At 41.5% G+C, this 20,177-nt stretch overlaps 1 protein-coding gene across 10 annotated transcripts in view; it reads left to right on the plus strand.

The window, feature by feature from the left end:
* Window positions 1-17,486, plus strand: part of LIMS1 (LIM zinc finger domain containing 1) — a 66,712-nt gene extending 49,226 nt beyond the window's left edge. For 8 of the 10 annotated variants that reach the window (XM_080573536.1, XM_080573544.1, XM_080573542.1 and 5 more), the window contains exons 2-10: window positions 6-165; window positions 5,501-5,567; window positions 8,222-8,342; window positions 9,190-9,339; window positions 10,394-10,544; window positions 11,290-11,382; window positions 12,809-12,857; window positions 15,070-15,145; window positions 15,975-17,486. In XM_080573536.1, coding sequence (XP_080429662.1) covers window positions 6-165; window positions 5,501-5,567; window positions 8,222-8,342; window positions 9,190-9,339; window positions 10,394-10,544; window positions 11,290-11,382; window positions 12,809-12,857; window positions 15,070-15,145; window positions 15,975-16,089 — 982 coding nt within the window. In that variant the 3' untranslated portion in view covers window positions 16,090-17,486. Of the gene's footprint in view, window positions 1-5; window positions 166-5,500; window positions 5,568-8,221; window positions 8,343-9,189; window positions 9,340-10,393; window positions 10,545-11,289; window positions 11,383-12,808; window positions 12,858-15,069; window positions 15,146-15,398; window positions 15,922-15,974 lie in introns of those variants that run through there. The other 2 variants (XM_080573537.1, XM_080573545.1) reach the window with 2 other exon arrangements.
* The last annotated feature ends 2,691 nt before the right edge of the window (window positions 17,487-20,177 follow it).

Raw genomic sequence — 20,177 nt, forward strand, 5'->3', positions numbered from 1 at the left:
GGCAGCAACATGGCGAATGCGCTCGCGAATGCCATCTGTGAGCGCTGTAGAGGTGGCTTTGCACCAGCAGAGAAAATTGTCAACAGCAACGGTGAGCTGTACCACGAGCAGTGCTTCGTGTGCGCCCAGTGCTTCCAGCAGTTTCCTGAAGGGCTCTTCTACGAGGTAAGCCGGGAGAAGTAACTCCGGGCAGATCAGTAGCTTAGGAAGTGCTGTGGAAGAAATTGGGAGAGAGGGAGAAAAAGTAGAGGGAGAAAAAGTAGAGGGAGAAAAAAGGGGAAATGTTTCTGTGCCCATTTGGAGGACATCTGGTATAAGTTAGAACCTTATTGAAATGTGTAGCCTAATGTTATCACAGTTGAGAAAAGAACTACTGGAGATTTCCCTCCCACTGCATTTTTTTTCCTTGAAATCTGTAAGCACTATATATTGTATCAGAAATGTAGGGAAAGCATCCTTCTTAGAGGAGAGCCCTCATATAGAGGGAACTCCCAGCATTCTGCAGTCCTCAGGAGGTTTATTGCTGAGGGAGTGAGGCCTGCACAGCATCTGAATATTGCTGGTAGAGATGACCTGTAAGCCAGCGTGCTGAGGTCAAGGTGTGTTGACAGCCCAAATCAGATGTGGCCCAAGTCAGGTCAACCCTAGAATCAGGTAAACCTGGAGTTTAATGTGCTTTCGAGGGAAAAAACCCACTCCCACTCAGTTTTCTTAGCCCCAGCTGGATTGCCCTTAAGCTCAAGGTGTGTTTTGGTATCAGAATTGTTTTCTTCCGCCTTCCCTTACTGTGGGGATTCAGAGGTGGCAAGTGCAAAATGGCTTTAGTGAAAGCTGTAGACTAGTTCATAAAACCTGAAGTGATCAGTGTAAGGAAGGGTAGATCATTACCTTTTACTCCCATCATTTAGGGAATTATTACCTGAAGTTTGTGGATGGGGAGCAGAAGCTCAAGCAGATACGACAGAGTTCTCAAAAGTATCAAATTTCTTCAGTTGCATCTGAAAATCCTATTCTAATCCACTTTCACACAGAGCGTGCCAGCGTGTCAAGAGCACAACAGTTCATCTTCCACAGTAGTATTTTTGTTTCTACAGAGCCATGCTATATGGTGAGGAGGAGGAGGCTGGGGGAGGAGTGTTGATTGGAAAAGAGAATGGCAAAAGGGATTCCTGGGTTTGCTTTCTCTTACCTTGCTTGAGGATCAAAAGATTTTTCAGTGCAGTAGGGATAGTGTTGCACAATTTGTGGCAGATGAGCCTCTAGTGGTCCATAAAACATCAAAAGGTGAGCTGCAAAACGGTAGCAATTAAGAAAAGACAATACAAACAAAACACCCCCTAGATGCTTACACATTGCATTATAATTGTTAATATATACTGAGTTGCTGCCTGCCGGCAGGCATGCTAAAGGGTCTGCCCTAAGTGTTGAGACCTGAGGCAAATGTAAAGTGATACAAATATTTTAGAACTAAAACATTTGTTAATAAAATTGTCTTAAAGGAATAAAATGTATTTTCTCTAAATAACGAGGGCTTTATTCATAAAACCTCTTTCAGAAAATGGAATGGCCCTTTGTTTGAGATAACAGTTTGAGAAACACTGCTCCAGGCAGCCTGTATCTCCTAGAGGATGGAGGAGGACTGCAATGGAAAGAAAGTCCTATGTTTGCACCTAGTCCAGGAATATTACAACCTTCCTGTTGCTCACATGTTGCCATACCTGAACCTCTTTGGCAGGGGAAAGCATCCTGATGGTGTTTAAATATATTGGATATGAGCATTTTGCCTCCTATTGCTACTTTCTTCTTGAGAAATGTTGCAGAGAAAGTGGAGGGTTTCAGCTAAGAAAAGTTACCTTTTGCCACAGCTACTGTAGGGATAAAATTATGATTGGGATTAAGAGAATATCCGAAGACTTCTGTGTGGCTTGAACTTCAGGCCACTGTTCTGCCTCTAGTCCTCCTAGTGTCTACCACAAGATCTTGCAGTTCCTCTCCATACCAGCAAGCCTGCCTGCTGCTGTTGAAGAGATGATGGTTCAGATGATGGCTCAGAAATCTCACCCAGCCTTCCTCTATAGCGGCCTGTACTTGGCATCTTCTGAAGAAAGTGAAGGTCCATATTGTGCCAGCCCTTGCGCCTTTGGGGCTGTTTCAGCTTGGAAATCTTCGGCAGGGCCCTCTCCTCTGTCTCTGCACCCTTTAGGGTGTCCACACTTGTCCTGTGTTGCCAGCATAGCTCTCACCTAGCACTTGAGAGGTCAGTGAGATGATGGCAGTGGAAACCCTGCCATGGTTCCTGGTGGTGCTCCTTAGGGAGAAGGAGGGACAAGGGCAGAGCTTGCTCTTCTTTCACATGAGTTGGTGTAGCACTTAGGCGTGCAAGTCGGGAATGTAATGGGTGACAGCATTTTGGGGGAGAGGGAGGAACAGGAACAGCCCGAAGCAGGTAGAGGGTGGGCTTAGGTTTGCCAGTGCTCCGGAGATGGCTGACAGTGCTCTGAGATGATCTGTATCACCGTGAGGAAACAGTGACTGGAGAAGAAGGGCAGAAAGGTTATCTTCTTCCGACTGGTTTAATGCACCCTTGAACAAGATGCATGTGGAGGTGTGGCCAGGCAACGTGTTTTTCTGAGCAGGTTCCCTGTGGGTAAATGCAGGCATTGTTGGTAGACCTGCATCACTTCGTGTTTGTTCTGTGTCCCGTTTAGCTAAGCCAGTGTTTCTTGGAAATGATTTCGGGAAGTCAAATATTCTCCCCCTGCCTATCACGAGCGTTGCAGAGTTCCCCCAGTTAGTCATTAAGCTGCTTATCACATCTGCACTCAAACGCTGCCATGTGATAAGCTTTCGTGCTGGGTGCTCCACCGTGGTGGGGTGGAACTGGTCGGGCTGCACTGGAAGAAATGCAGGTGTAGGTAGGTCTGCTGCGCTGCAGGACGCGTCTGCAGTCTGCGTTCCCTACAGCCGCTGCCACGCAGTTTTGTAACCCAGCAGAGCGTGCGGTCCTGTACTTACAGCAGAACAGCCTGCTTGCATGGGCAGCTTTGGTGGCACCGTGCCCAGAGGGACAGGTTGTCCCTCTTCGCCTTGTAATTACTCAGTGGCTTTTTCTCAAGACCGTGTTATTCCTGGGTTCAGCAATTGTCCTTCCCTAGAGGTCTGTCCCACCGGGGACCGCGGGCACTTCACCTTCAGACAGCAGAAGTCAGGAGAGATGAAGCCTACCTGGAGTGCAGCTGTTTGTTTAAAGCCCTTTTGGGGCAGTAAGAGCCTCTTTCTATGCCCTTCCAGAAAAAGGCCAGCCTGCTCTGTGCTGAGGGGCGGGGAGATGAAAGGGTTTAGAGAGGTGCAGCCCACGGGGGAAGAAATACAGCAAAATCCTAATGAAGGACTCCCAAGAGTACTCCTATAATTGGGGAATCTGTATTGCTTTGTTATTGTAATTATCACTGAAATAGAAAGATGCATGACTTTTGCTTTATGAGGCCTAAATGAGAGGAGAGTTCCTTTTAGTTTTTGTTTATTTTTTTAAGTAGTTTCTAACTACCTATAGCGAGATAAAAGGAAAGTGCAGCTGCAGTGAGCTTCTCAGATTTATTTCTATTCCATTTGCACCTGGAGTGTGTTCTTAAATTGGGCTCTACCAAAAACTACCTTAGAGGAAGTGTCTTTAAAGAAGCAGGTTTTAGGCATGTCTTCCCATGTCCTAGGTTAGTAAAGATGCGGAGATCAGCTGGAGATAATGTTGTGGTGAAATGTTCTGAAATGAAACGCAGAGCTATGCAACTAACCCATGGACCTCCACCAGTTCAATGACCTTGCTTTTAAAATACATGCTGTGGGACTTGTTACGGAAGCTTAAGGCTTTCTCTAGGGGGGGAGCTGCTGGGTCATCCACAAATGCAGCACAAACGAGCCAAGAAGGTTGAAAATACAAACAACACGGAATAGTAACCAACCTGCCCGACACAAACCTGTTTGGTCTGCCCAGATCAACATGTGGTGGCTCTGAAATCCAAGCAGACCCGTGCATCTTCCATTGTACCAACTGTTTACACAAAGCTGGAAGCTTTCTGCTTTTCTTCAGTTTAAAAAGGATTATATTTGGCAGGAAGCAAGCACAATTCTGAACTAACCAATAATTTCCATTAATTTTCATTAGTCAGTCCCCTGTCTCTCAATTTAAAAACAACTACAACAACAACAAACTCCAATTAGAAGTTCATCTGTTTTAGAGTATTACATTGAAAAAAGCCTCGATAAATTGCTAGGATAGACTTCTGGAAGAGTCTGTATATATCTCATATGTCTTTCTGATCCTTGTAGGTGCAGTTCAGGTTGGGCACAGGAATTAAGTTTCTGCTCTCAAGTTTCCAGTGACTTCTAGACTATTTCATTAAATCACAACCCTGCCAATGGCTCTGTATATTGCACAAGTAATTACTATATCGTATTTGATCCTTGAAATTTCATAGTGTAAAAGGTTATTGCTGTATTTGCTATCCATGCACCAAAACTTAATTTGTGGGTAGCATTTTATGCTATTTGCTTTGTTTTGTGTTAGACTCAGTACAAAGAAGGAACTGGGGTTTTCCTGCTATCCCTCTTTCCAGTGTTTTAAACTGAGACATTGAAATCCAAACATACCTAATATTGTCTGTCTGGTTTTAACATGCTAGTTGGCATTTGTGTCTACTAATGATGTGCCTGAAGGTATCTAAACATTTCCCTTCACTTCAGGACATACTCGCCTACATGTTTTTACATATTTCTTGGTTAGGTTGCTAATGCAGTGCTGTAGAATTTTTTTTCCATAGTTTTTTTCTCTGTGAGTTTGAACTACAACTGAACTTCTTTAAGCTTTGAAAAAATTCAGCTCCAAATCCCTTTAGATCAGCTCCCAATTTCATCTAGTCAATTTAGAGAGTTTTGTTTCTTAAAATTCCCTCAAACAACCATTGTGAAGGAAAAGCATTATTTCTCTGTATGTTTGGCTGTACTGCTCCATAAATTGTGAGGATTTCTGTCCCTGGGGGTTCTTCCTCCCCCCAGACTTACTTCCTCCAGTGTGCTGGGCCATTCTTACAGGAAATGCAGAGTGGGGAAGGGATCAAATGGGTTCAGAGAAAATGCTTCCCCCCAGGAAAGGTTTTCGAAAGCTAATTTCCTGCCCAGAATCCTATCGGTTGCATCAGATTGTTGTCAGTCTGTCAAAATTCAGGCATCTGTTGTGAGGTAAAGGGGTGACAGAAAAATGCCACATGCTCTAAACAGTATTAAAGGATTAGTGTTTTATTAATGCCATGTGCTGACTAGTAGCTGACTTAAGGTGGGTGAATTTGGTGCCCGTTTCTCTAGCAGATGGTCAGGTTTGTTTTTTTGTGCAACTCCTCATCTTCTGCTACCCAGTTGCATCTGGAAACATCCTGGTATGTTACAGTATTTATGTCAAGGGCATGCTCCTAATCCCTCTAACTCTCGGCTTGTTTTCCATTTGCAGTTTGAAGGGAGGAAGTACTGTGAACATGATTTTCAAATGCTTTTCGCCCCTTGCTGCCATCAGTGTGGTAAGTTTTACGTTGAGGCAAAGTGCTTCCCACTGATCACAAATGGGAAGTCAGCGTATTGCTGGGGGAAGATGTGCAACCCTTCTGTATCTCCTCTGGGAGGTGGCCCCACACATCTGAACTTCCAGAATGAACTAGGCTTCAGAGAACCTGGGGAGCTGCTTTTCCTACAGGTCATCAATCAGTAGGTTTTTTAAAAAAGGTTTGCGTTATTTGAGTGAACAGCTAAGCTGTTGGTCCAGTGACCCAATGAACAGACCATTTCATGGTTATCTGTACCTACATGCATGTGCTTATATTCAGCCCTTCTCATGCAGCTGAAACCCTCCAGCGAGTCTGTCATCCCTTTTGACAGTTATAACCCATCCGTGTTGTCCTCCTCCATGGAAGCAGGGACAGTCTTCATCATCTACTCTTACCATCAGCTGATGAGTCAGCTGGTCCCCTTTCATATTTCTGAAACAAATTCCTTCAGCATCTGATGTCTAACCTGTGTAACGCTGAAGGCTGCCTTTTGTCAATTTGTCTGATGATGTAAATGCTTGCGTATCTGCTACGCTGTAATCAATTGCCAGGTTTTTTACCCTCTGTGTTCTCTGTGTGTGACACATTTGCTTGGGCAGGGCTGAGAAGTCATTACTGTACCATTGCTTGAGCTGGTCGGGAAGCTCTTGTTTTTCCGCGGTGCCTTGGCAAGCCGCTACAACTTCTGCTTATCTTAGTAAGGCCTTTCCCTTGTGCAGAGGGAGGGGCTGGGTGCTGGGAAAGGGGGAAGCAGATGTTCTGGAGCTTTGAATTTAAAGCTGCAGATTTGAACAAGGAGGGGAAAGGGAAGAGGAAGAAGGGGCTTAATGGTGATATCTGAGCAAACCTGAAGTATGCGGCAAACCAGAAAGTGTCTCACTTCATTCCGTCTGCAGGCAGGCCAGTCACTTCCCAAGCATGAGGACCTGTTGTATTCCTCCAGTCACTCTGCAGCCCCCTTCCTTTGTCCCCTTCCTGCTCCTCTGTGCCAGGGCTTCCCCGTCTGCATCCCTGCTTCTGGCCTGCAAAGGATTTTCGCAAACCCTCCTCTCTAACCTCTTCAAACAGAAAGTGCTGCTCTTCCTGCACGCCAGCATTGTTCACACACGGCTCCTCTCTGTTAGCACTGTTACTCGCCTTTGGTGGGCTGGGCAGAGGAGGCTTTACCTCTTCAGCACCCAGGAGCCTTTTGCAGGATACCAGAAGCTGTTCTGGTCCCAGGCAGAGGGGTATGGAGGAGCTACACCATGTATCTCCAGGGTTTCTCCTGCCCAGCTCCACATCTAAAACAGCTTCAGCTGCTCCTACCCTGGCTCCTCATAGCACCGGCTCTGTTAAAAGCTCATCAGTTTTACGGACTGACTTGTTCTGACAGATGGGTTAAAAGTAAGTGACTTTGCTGGAGGGTGTGACTGGCTGGCTGGGCTGCCTCCCAGGTCACTCTGCTCTCTTACCTACAGCGCCTTATGGGTCCTAACTGAAACTGGGCTTTTCCAGTGTTTGGATTTACTAAGGGTGGCCAAAATCAACAGGGCTGTTGTCAGCAGTGATGCCTCAAGCTTTCCTGACGTTTTTAGAGTCCATCAGGTTTTATTCTTGAAAAGCTATGACTTCATGGGAATGCCACAGAGTTGCATGCTAGACTTCCTTTCATCCACATCTGTTATCTGATGGATCGCTCCTCTTTGACAGCTGTTTGATTTGTAGGCTCTTTGGAGCCACGATTCAGCCTTCCTCAGCACCAGGAAGCTGAGCTCCCAGCACGTTTTAGGCAGAGTGCTCTGGGGCACTGCTCAGGGGCCTTGGCTACAACGTCCATGTAGGGAACAACTAAACACGTGTCCCGTGTGTGGTGGACATGGCTCCACTGCCTGTGCAGTGGAGTCACACAGTGCATGCACAACGGTAATTTTAACACTTTTTCAATGCCTTGCAGGACAGGACTCCTTGTGGTAGGTTAGAAGTTGTTGTGTGTGTTGGATTTACTGTTTAGTAAGTGCATTCTCCCACTGCATCTTTGCACTTTGACTTCATAGTTGTTGTTGTTTTTTTTTTTTCTTTTCTGTTTTTTCCAGTAGGTCCAACGCCACCCAAGCTCAGTTCGGTTGTGCTTAGAGTATAGAGCCCCTTCAAGGCTAGATTACAGACCTAGTGGAGTAGAAGCCACTACTGTGTAAATGACAATTTAAAATTGTCCTCTTCTATAAGAGGAGAAAGGCAAAGATGATAAGGAGACAAGAATGCCATATTATATAAAGAACTCTGTATATTTTGCAAGAGTTTGAGATCAGATGAGAAAAAAAACAGATAAAGGACTGGAAAAGGATAATTGCAGAGAGAAGGTGGAAAAAGGCTTATATATAAAGAACAGAAGGTTGTCCATCAGCAAGGACATCTGCTTCTGACCCACAGCACAAAAAAAAAAAAAAAGCAAACAAAAACAACCCAAATTACAGAGTTTAGAACCAGAACTGCAACACTGAAATTATTAATATATTCTACCAGATTTGGGGGGAGGTGGGCAGTATATGAGGAGAGGATGATGATGCAATTGTAGTGATTCACTTGTGGGTTTCTTTTAACTTTGTCTAGCGTGGTATTGTAAATTCTTGTCATTGTGTTTCTTACAGGTGAGTTCATTATTGGTCGTGTTATTAAGGCTATGAACAATAGTTGGCATCCAGAATGCTTCTGCTGTGACATCTGCCAACAAGTATTGGCAGATATTGGATTTGTCAAGAATGCTGGGAGGTAGGTCTTCATCCTTCTGTTACTGCTCATGAATAAAATGAAATGAGAGGTGGGACTTAGAAGTTATGGCCCTTAAAACTTTCCAGTTGAGATGGAGTAACTGAAGTGGCTTTTATGAGAAAAAGGTCTAAGGGTGCATCACAAAATTAAGAATGAATAGCTTAAAATATGCACATAAAATCTTAACCATTTATCTACCTCAACACCAGATTACTTGTCAGCACCAGGTCTCATCTGTACCTGGTGACATTTCAGGATTGGTAGGGTACATTCTGATCAGAGAGACAACATTCAGATGTAGAAGTATTGTATTTTTTTAAATCAATTTTTGTTTTTCCAACATTGGTTTCCAATTCGGGTCCAGTTCAGCACCTTATTCATTAATAAATGTTTTCAGCTCATCGGGATCCTTCACTTTTTTACCAGCTGTGATCACAATGATGTTTTGCAAGTGGATTATATGGCCATGGACTTCATAAGTTTAATATGACATACATGGTTGTTTTTATAGAATTAGGACCTGTGTGGCCATCCAGCTTCCAAGCTAAATTTTTAAGAGTTTGAGAGTAAAATATTCAGCAGTGAGAATCTGTAGTGAACATTGTTTTCTGTGTTTTGACACAGCTTAAATTCAAATAAGTTGAAGAAATGATAGTTCTGTGGTGATTGGAAATACAGTGATAGCCCTCCTTCTTCTGCACTTGGTTTACCTACCAAAGAAATTGTTTTAAAGACTTTTTCTTCCAAAAAAGGCTGATTGAAATGAAGTTCTAATAGATGTTTGATTTATATTTTTCACGGTACTAACTGGTGCTGGTACTTACCTATGTTTTTTATGTTGTTTCAGACATCTCTGCCGTCCTTGCCATAACAGGGAAAAGGCCAGAGGCTTGGGAAAGTACATTTGCCAGAAGTGTCATGCCATTATTGACGAACAGCCTCTCATATTCAAAAATGATCCTTATCACCCTGATCACTTCAACTGTGCAAACTGCGGGTAACTTGAGTTCTGCAAAGGAAGACAAGAAAATGCTGTTTTTATTTGATTCTTCCGTTTACATTTTAAAGTGAAATCCAGTACTGTTAAACAGTCAAAAGGGAGAGCTTTGGGTTGCATTGTAGCCAGATGTGTGTCTGGTTATCGCTTTTGGGATGGTGGAGTTAGATATTTAGTTCAAACAACAGCTGATATGTTAGGCAGTAATGAAAGATTGTAATCTGCAGCATTTTCTTAGGAAATATGAAGTCTGGGCACAGGTAAATGGTTTTGTAGCAGCAAAATGATTGATAGCTTCTTTTTCTGCAACAAAGGGTAGAAAAGTGATCCTCCTTACCTGCTTGAGTTACTATCTTGCCCATGTTATTTCTTTTTAGCTGAGTTGCATGAAAAATTTTGTTCTTTCCTTTTAAAGACATTTTCTTAGAAGCTTTCCCTTACCTCATTTTATCAGCTTCTGCAACTGTAGTCTACATAGCTTCATGTTTCTACATCCTCCCCAGAAGCACAGATCAGGGGACATTGTAGGATATAGCACACATTATTAGTTGTTTATTTTTGGTACAAAGGAAGCTATCGTTTCAGTGCTGTAGCAAAGGCTGATTTGAAAATCAACCTGTAGTATTGCGTCAGTGCCAGTGTCAGCTCATATTTTTCTTTCTCTGATGTTTTATACCACAGGGAAAATGTAAAGAATTGCATTTTCCTTTCAGTTACATTTATGTAAAGCTAAAATAAACAGGTGATAAGAGGACCAGAATAGAAGCCAAGCATGACTACAGCTTTCAAACACGTTTGAAAACAGCTCAGTAGCTATTTTCAGAGAGACTTAATGCATTGTACTTAGCAGGGTTTTCTCAGTTTACTATGGAATCAGTCTTGTTTCAAAAAAAAAATAATGAATTGCCATATTTGATGCTGCTAGATCCATTATTGTAGTATAAATCCAATTTCTAAAACAAATGCTAAAAATTAGATTATCTCCAGAAACTCTCAAGAGTTGAAATCATTCAGTTCCTTTATTCATGCTCTCAATTAATTAACTTTTGAACAGGAAGGAGCTTACTGCTGATGCTCGTGAGTTGAAGGGAGAATTATATTGTTTACCCTGCCATGACAAAATGGGTGTCCCCATCTGTGGAGCATGTAGAAGACCAATTGAAGGACGAGTGGTGAATGCTATGGGCAAACAGTGGCATGTGGAGGTAAACAATAGCTGATACATTGTCTTTCACAAATGTAAATATTAACATACCTGGAATATTGCTGATCAGTCTACATGAAAGGATTAGAAAAGTATGCAGGAATAATGAGTATATACATTCTCCTAATCCTATTTTCAACCTTCTCATGTCTGGTCTTTCACTGTGAAATGAGAGTAATTTCCAACCTTGCAGAGACCTTTGACTGTGAAGCTAAAATCATTAATCAGAGGAAGCACTGCCAGGCCCTTATAGAAGAAAATTTCACAAAGTGAAGAGCGGGATATATGGAAAGGCAGTAAAGTTCTGTGATAACTGTAATATTACTGGGCACCATAATATTCTTAAGTCTTTCACAGTTAACCTGCTACAGGTAAAGCACTTCATGGGAGGGTTTCATATTTCAAGGGCATGTACAAGACTTAGTTCCATATCTTCGTTTTAAATTAGGAAGATAAGTGGTCTATTCCTTTTGTTTAGAAAATCTCCTCCAGCAAGAGCTTTCTTCACAAGAGTGTAATGATGGTGCTTATTATTTAATCTCTCTTCATTCTGTTCGTTGATAACACATCACTTTGCTTCCTTTTTTTGTAACTTTTGGATTGAAATGTTGAAGACAAGTTTTAATTCTCCTTTTCAAGAGAATCAGTGGCTCAGTAGACGTGACATTCACATTGTTTGATTTGCTTTCCAGAAAAAATACAGTTACTTCCAAGTAATCCAAAAATGTATATAATTTTCTTCATAGCATTTTGTTTGTGCGAAATGTGAAAAGCCATTCCTGGGTCATCGTCATTATGAGAGAAAAGGCTTGGCATATTGTGAAACCCACTACAATCAGGTAAGGTTGCATATTTTTAGTAATTGTGTTGTTAAACTCATGAATTGATTTTATTAAAGGAGATGGAAGACCATAGATATTCTTCTGATTTCTCATAATCACCTGTGGTTATAAAGCTAATTAGCAGATGTTCTGTTGCAGTTAATTTATATCGGTTTCTCTAATTATAAATCTGGCATTGAAAAACATAACTGCAGGGATTTCACAAAGACTAGATGGGCTAATCAGTATCGAGTTGTTCTTCAAGCTTAGTGGCGCTTATGTAGAGCTGTTTCAAGCTTTTGCATATCTGCGAGATGAGAGCAGCTAATAACACCGAATCTTTCCCAAGAAATATAAGAAGATTTGCCATTCAGGAGCTGTGGTTTGACACGAAGCCTTTGTGAGTAGCGTGTTTTTTTTCTGCTACTCTAAGATGATCCTATGTTAGGATACACAGCATCACCCAGCTCATTCGTTCAGCTGCCTAAGACTACAAAGACTTAATTTGTCAGAGGACACCACCTAGTGACCACTTGCATTTAAATAAGAGCTATATACAGTTCCCTGCAGACGCCCTTAATTGTGCAGTGCAGCACTGTAAGGTGTAAACCATTATTATTTGGAAGCCAACCACAAGGTGTCACGTACACACCTTTGCTTGGCTGAAGTAGGCATTATCTCTGGGAGTTGTAAGGCATCTGCTAATTACAGATGGATTCTTAATTTGTCAGCGATGAAGGGCAGATGATTGAAATGTTGCTGGCACACTTGTAGGCAATAAATGCCGTGACATTAGTAGAAATAGCTGCATCCATGACAGGGCAAGAACGTACACCAGGCAAGAGTTGTATGTTGAAGGAATGTCATTCGCTACATCAGCTCCTACAGTTAGAAAAAAAATACATGAAATTTTGGGCATACAAAACCATTCATAGATAGTTACATTGTGGACAGATGTTAAGTATGGAAATGGAATGAAGGATTTCTGGCCTTTTATTTATTGATTGATTGATTTTAAGAAAAATAAATTAAGCATAGCATTTCCTTACAGCTTTTGCCAGAAAAAGTAGCATGTTGTTCTAGTCTTGCTTGTAAGTCCAAATGTTAAATTGGATGATTACTAAAGATCTGTATGTGACTTTGCTTTGACTTAAATGTTCAGGATTAGAGAAATAGTAAAACAAAACAACACAACATTTTTAGAGTGTCAAGCAGATGTAAACAGATGTTTTCATCTTCGACATTACCGAGACTTTTTCTGATAAGATGATGCAAAACTTAATAGGAAAACACAAGCAGACCTGCTAATTTTCTCTTTTTTTTTTACTGAAATAAACAGCAAAGCTACTGTGCCCATCAGCCAAAATAGAGTTTTGTTATTTTGAGAAGCTACTCTTGGTAAAATCATTCAATTAAAAATTCATTACTTCTCCTTCCTCTTCAGCTGTTCGGTGATGTTTGTTTCCATTGCAATCGTGTGATTGAAGGAGATGGTAAGCACTTTTCTGACTGTTTTCTTAACGTTACATTTTGATGGAAGTTCTCTCTTAACAGCGAAAGTAAGGCCGTTGTTGAATCCCTGGCTGTTCTCATTAAACCAAAACAGGCCATTATCTTGATCAGAAATTAGGATAGATCTGATTAGTCAGAGGCCAAATAGTAGGAAGACCTTGTAGTGAATGTTTTGTGATAGTGGAAGATCACCCAGCGTCTAAAGAGAGCTGTGGTCAGCTGGAAACCCTTTAGTAACAAGCAAAGGCCAGGGATGCTGGGAGATGCACTGGTGGCTTCCTGCCCCACCTACCTTAAAAATGAACACATGCAACTGTGAGAATGACTACATTGGCATCTTCTCAAATGAATTTAGGGATCATGATCCGGATTTGAAAAAGAATTTAGATATTTAAAGATTTAGGTGGGCTTTCTAATGGTTTTTTTTAAGTGCCTAACTTTCATTATTTCAATCCACTTCCTGGAGGTATTTGCCTATCTATCTCAGGCACCTGTCTTTTGAAAATCTAGGCTGATGATAATTTCACAAAACCAGGAAGGAATTGTAAAGATCTGTCCTGTGAAGGCATAAGCGGAAATGAGTGCTTTAATTTTGGGGGGCAGGGGGAGGGATTATTTTGGATGCTTTTTGGCATTTTATCATAGCTGGTTGTCCAAAGGCAAATCATTCTACCTGCAATAATGCCACATTACTTTGTTCCTGGTTACACCTGCCTGAAGTAAACACTGTAATACCAATGTTAGCCTCACCTAAACCAAAGCTATTAGCAAAGTGGGCGGAAGCCTCTAGCTTTTAAAAGGAGCCATAAGGTAGTTCATAGTCATGTAAATATAGGGTGAGACCCACATTCTGGGAATGTGCTTTCCCCACATTTTTGGGACTGGACTGTACCTGCAGAACAACAATCCAGAAGGCTTTGGAGGAAGCTGTATCTTCCCCTTCGCTGAAATCCTGAATGAAGAGAACTGGGGCTTGAAGCGAATGAATAACTCAGCCTTGCCTGATCACCACATCTCTGTGTGTTTCTTACGTTACATCGTGTAATCTGACTCCCATATTGTATGTGTCAGCCACTGAACTGAACAGATTGTAATGTCGTCATTTCTTTATTTTCATGGTGTGTCTTCAATTATTCTACATTTCTTCTTTCACTCCTGCACAGAAATTTGACACTGCTGTCACAAATGATGAGTATCCAGTACTTTATTTTCTCTCTCTCTGGTGAAACAGACATCTGTGGCAACAGTTTTTCAAGAGAGTGTCTATGACTGTATTGGAGAGGTTGCTTATAAGCGAAGACTTTCATCTGCTTAGTATTATTTTGGCAAGCGGGTGAATAACTGTATGCTTCTGTGGATGTGCTTGGCCCAATAGTGTAGGAAAAAAAAGTTTTGCATGACAATGTGCTGGTTCTGTTTGCTGCTGACAAAATGTTGCATTTTAGGGGAAAAGCATTGCATTGCCCTGGATCCTCTACATTTGGTTAAAAAGAGAAGCAAGTTTTGGCAAGGAACGTTGGGAAGGTATACTGTGAAAGAGAGGAGGAACAGAAAAGAGAGATAAAGAACAAAGAGAAAAAGCTTTCTCTCCAAAACAAAGAGTAAAAATATATTCATGTTTATCATGATAAAGTGATTTATCTCGTTAGTCCATAACTTTTTTTCACTTTGGTACCTCTGATTTACCAGCAGTGTCCTGATTCCTAGCTTCAAGTTAGTTTCTTCAACCAGGCAAGTGCTATAGTTTATGGCACTGCGGTCTGAGCAGGGTCTGGGGAATGAAACAGAATAAAAACATAAACACCCTTTTGCTGGATTGCTTTTCAGCTGAAAAAGTCTCCTGGTCATGTTTGAAACATGGCCTCATAAAACAGTTGCCTGAGGTCAGCATGCTATGAGATGAGGTAGAAGCAAGCAACGCGAGTCAGAAATTTGTTAAAATGGTCTTGCTGGTGACCATAGCATTGTATGTACCCTCAGAGACAGCTTTATCAACACTTCATGGTCCCACTGCACAGCATTCACATGTACCTATGTGCCTTCCTAGTCTTGCCATGTTATTGTTATGGTCCTCAATACTTGATATAAGAATCAAATGATTGTTCTTCATGTCTCGTGAACATTACAGCTTTTTCTTTATATGTATATTTTTTGTAATGCTAATGATTTCCTTTTTTTTTTCGCTTGCTCTAGTTGTGTCTGCTCTGAATAAGGCATGGTGTGTGAACTGTTTCGCTTGTTCAACCTGCAACACTAAGTTAACACTCAAGTAAGTTTATTGATAGGTGTGATGCCTTCAAAATGGATCGGTGGTTATCTTTACAGTGGAAATGTTGCTGTAGTTTAACTGTTACGGTACAAAAACCATACAATCAGCACTGAGAAAATTGCGCCTGTTTCTTCCTCTTGCTCTATTTACTAATCTACATCTTTTTCAGCTGTCTGTTCAGTTCTTCCTTCAGTTAAGTCTTCTTAACTCTCCTCCTTTTCTGTCCCTTTATTTTTTCTGTTTAACTCTAAAGGGATAAGTTTGTCGAAATTGATCTAAAACCTGTCTGCAAACATTGTTATGAGAAAATGCCAGATGAATTTAAGCGACGCCTTGCCAAACGGGAACGTGAAGCGAAGGATAAAGAGAAGCAGAAAAAGAAAAAGCCAATCTGTCTGTAAACTTTTTTTCCTTCTCACCACCACCTCTGCTCCTTTCTTCTTTGGTTAGTGCTAAGGGTGCTTTTATTTAAAATTTTTGCATGCATTCATGGCAATCAAAACCAAAATATTTTTCACACAACTGCAAACTCAGAATAATGTTATTTCATTATCTTATGTTTAGTCTGCCTTGCTCTGCAATGAGATTTGAAAGGCCTTTTAAGTGACACAGCTAATAAATATGGACACTTGGGAGAAGACTGCATAACTCGCATGCAGTACTGTAATTACTGTCTACAATGTATATAACCTTGTGGCAGTAACTTCATAGACATGTATAAATTGGAGCTGTATTTTTTTGTCTGTGCACATATGCTATGATACTTACTTTTTTCAATATCCTTGCCATTAAAAATGGGACTTTTTTTTTCTTTGCCTTGTCATTTTAGGAATAAATTTGTTGAATTTGATATGAAGCCTGTCTGCAAAAAGTGCTATGAAAAGTTTCCTCTAGAGCTGAAGAAAAGACTGAAGAAACTAGCTGAAACTTTGGGAAGGAAGTGAAGACTTATCTGCTCTCCCTGTTCTTTATGAAAATGTTATACGTATTACTCGTGGGGGGGGGGGGGGGGGGGACTTTGAGGCTGCAATCAGAGAACAGATTGTGATGCATGCCTTTCAATCAAATCGAGATATTTTGAAATTTTCCATTCTCTATACATGTACATGTATACTTATTTGTTGATAAATAGGCCACACTTACAGACTAAATTAAATATCAACTCACCTGAAAGGTTTCTGACCCTGATAATGCAGTTGAACTGGTACAAGTGCACCATTGTGCACAGTAATCTCTGTGGAATTTTAGATAGAAAATACTCTTGTGAATACCTGCAAAGACACACTTTGCAAATGTGTCCAACGTTACGGACACGTAGTGTCATTTATATTACTGAAAGTATCGATGTGCAAATTAAGCATGAGGATAAAACTTTAAGTGTCTAGGGCAAGAAACCAAACATACCTCACTTCGTGGAAAAAAAACATGCCTAGATTTCAGGTCAAATAGTCTCATTAAGGAGCCTGGTTTCAGATGATTTGAAAAGTATCGTGTTTCTAAATACAGTCACTGTACAAATGACCTGCTTCTGATAGTTTGTGCTTACATGATGAATCTTTGTACATCAGACTTAGCATGAAATATCTATATGAAGTCTATATTCCTACTGCAAGAAATGAGCATACTCAGAACTACTTGAATTTTGCTATATTCCATTCAGAGTAACACATTAACTTTTATATATGCTTTTGCATTGTATTTACTTTTTGTGCCTTATTCTGCTGGACCATACATAACAGTGTTCCATTAAATATATATATATAGTTTTATTTTTATTTCATATTTTTATGCAGAAACTATATACAAGGTATTTTCAAAAGATAACATACTTTGCCTTAATTATTCAGGATGCAAGAGGAATTTTGTTACAAATGTGAACACCTGAGGTTTAAATTTAGCTTCTTGGCTTCTTTAACTTCTACAACAGTAATGGAAATGCATATTTCAATTAACTGGCAATATTACTTTTACACTGTGAGTGTAAATATATGTGGTTTGATCCTGCTAGGATCTATTTCTTTAGTCATCCTCAAGAACTGAGCTCACAAGGCATCAGAATTCCTTATAACATACACCTGATTCTTTTATACCGTTGACTTCTATTCATGCACACCTGTTATATTTTTCCTTTTTCTATTGAAAATACAGTTACTTAGGAATTCTTGATGGTACTGTGTTATCAAGTACACGTGTTTTTTTTTTCTTTTTCACACTAGTGACTTACACGGATTTTGTGTAATTGCATCATAGCAAGCAAAATTTCCTTTCCTGTTTATGGAAAACTAGTTGCTTCAAAACATCTTTCCAGTGTCATCAATAAAGGCTATGTTATTAAAACTTGTATCACGTCTCTTAAATGAGTGTTTGAGATGGGTGGAAAAGCGGCGAGGCAGCCTTTCTTCCCTATGCTAATACCTGTGACTATGTAAATACTTCCTTATCCTGATTTAAAGGAGACATACGCCTAACCTACGTATGCACTTTAGTTTTTAGGTTTAAGAAAGAAACTGCGGTTTGTTTCATAACGAACAACTTGGTTCTTCTGGCTGTTTTCTGAATCGGCACAGTCACTAGGTTTTCCTAAAGAAAATACCTTGTCTGAGTTTAAAATGCATACCTTCCTACCACATTTTTCTCTCCTGTTTTCAATGTAATGCGGCTTTCACCTCAAACCTACAGTTTAGTGCTAGGTAAGGTATTTTTTATTGTTATTATTGTATATATTTATTCAGTACAGTAACAGTTCAGTAGCTGAATGCAGTCCTTATTGTGTTCATGACAAGAAGTCCTCTCCCCCCCCAAAAAAAAAGTTTATATAACTAGCCTGATAACACCGTTGGGATTTTGGACTATGCAATGGATCCAGGAGACCACTCTCAGCAATACGTCCTTTAAATTGTAATTCAGTTCTTCTAGTTTTTTCACGCTCCACTGAGAGCATGCACAGCCCTACTGCTCAAAGAGTGGGGTGGAAACAGTCCCTGACCCCGAGAGGCATGGCCTGCCTTGCGTGGTTATATCCACCCAGCACACGGCAGCCTCGTTTGCGCCTCCTGCAGGCTCTGCGGTAACCCTGTGACCTGAAGTCAATGTTTTTTGCTGTTTCCAAGTTCTTGATCATGAAGACTGCGCTCTGGTGCAGTAGCACCAAGGTCGTGGCCTCTGTGTCATTAACACCAGTGTATGTGTTTCAGACCCCACTGTGTAGCACTAAGAGCATGCAAGGGTTCAGGGGTTCAAAGCCTGCTGCGTCACAGAAATATTTCTGAAGGATGGGGCCGCTAGAGGCCAGGTAGTCCAAACCTCTGCTCAAAGCAGGTCTAACTTAAAAGCTGCACCAACACCGAAAGTCTTACCCAGCCAAGTTTTGAGTATCTCCAAGGAAGATCTCACAAGCCTCTGTAGGCAGTATGTCACAGTGTTTAATCACCCTCCAGGTGTTTTTTTTTTTTTTCTTCTATTCTTATTATTGGAGCCCTCTCTCCAGTGGAGGGTTGCCCAAATTCACACTGCTCCCTTGGGAGCTGTCTTTGGAGTGAACTATCATTGAAATAATACCCATGGATTTTGTCATCAAGAGCATTATTAAAAGCAGTGCAAAACAGGGAGGGAGCTAGCAATTAGACAATTAACCTGGACAATTACAGGTCTAGTGCTGAAGCTTACTTCCTGGTCTGTCAGTATTATAAATATTTCACGTAGCTGGATGTGCTTTCTTTAAAGAGGCTGAGTTTATTACTGTTTTTTTGAACCTTGACCCCTACTAGGTCTCTCAAAGGAGGCTGTGGGCCTGGGATTTAGGAACGGATGCCTCAGCTTTGCCCCCTTTTTACTGCATGGGATCAATCATGCATGAGCAAGAGAGATTCCTTTTGAAGCTCCTGCTTAGAATAACAGTAGGGAGCGCTTCAGAAAGCCCAATGGATGTAGCTGTAGGGGGAAGGAGCTGAGCCTAAAGCCTTTCTGCCTCCAGCAGTGGCAAATCCTGAGCTCAGTTCCTACCAAGGTATCAAGATGTGTAGTGAGCCAAGCTGAGTATGGTCTGGTTGCAAGGTTAGCACTAGAGCCGGTCAACTGCTGGCCTGTCTGGTGGGCTACCTTCCTGGTGTTGCAACCACTGGGGACAACGTGGTGCTAATTCCACAGAGATGCCGACCAGCGTCAAGGCACTCGACCTTGTCTGTATGAAGGCAATTTCACACGCCTCCCCATGATGAAAAGCAAAAATTTCCTCCAGTGACTCCCAAGCCAGCTCTCGGATTCTCCTCTGCACCAGCGCTAAGACTTCTAATCCTCAGCCTGGCAGGTGTTGACAAACTGCTTGTAACCCCAGTCATTTAAAAAGCAGAGGGAAAAAAAAAACACGCTAATTCTTCTTATGGAATTAGAGCCAATGTGTAAAGAAATCACCATTAATAGAGCAAATAATAAAAGAGAGGGTTAACTCTGGTTAACTAGGGTTAGGGTGTTAGGTGGCTGCTGCTGATCTCCTTACAGAAACAAGGTGGATACTTGATTTTTCCTGCAAAGATGGTAGGAGTTGTGGAGATGTCGGTAGTGCTTAGGTGTAGCAGGAAACTTGTGTATGTCAATGGGTTGCTAGAGACTGAGAAGGGGATGAATTTTTAATGAAGAGATATTCACAGAGGTATCACACGACTCAGGGACAGCCCAGTGGCCACATTTTGACCAAAGTGACTGGAACTTGCAGAAAAGTGAGCTGGGCACCTCCAGCAAGCGGGCTCCTGCTGGGAATTAAGCCATGGGGCAACTGCCTTACGGCTTAAAAAAAAATAATAATAAAAATAGTTTAAACCTCCTGTCTCAAGCTTTGCAGCCTGCTCATCTTAACAGCTGCTCCCAGCTGATTTCTGAAGGGCCATTTCCAAACTCATTTCCTAACGCCCCGTCACGGAACCCCAACGACCGCCCCCAACGGCCGGCCGCCAGCCCCGCGCATGCGCTGCAGGCGGGGTGGCCCCACCCAGCGCCCCGCCCCTCACTGTGGCGACAGCTTCTGCGCATTCACGGG

This window comes from Anser brachyrhynchus (genome assembly GCF_964034855.1).
Source record: "Anser brachyrhynchus genome assembly, chromosome: 1".
NCBI lineage: Eukaryota > Metazoa > Chordata > Aves > Anseriformes > Anatidae > Anser > Anser brachyrhynchus.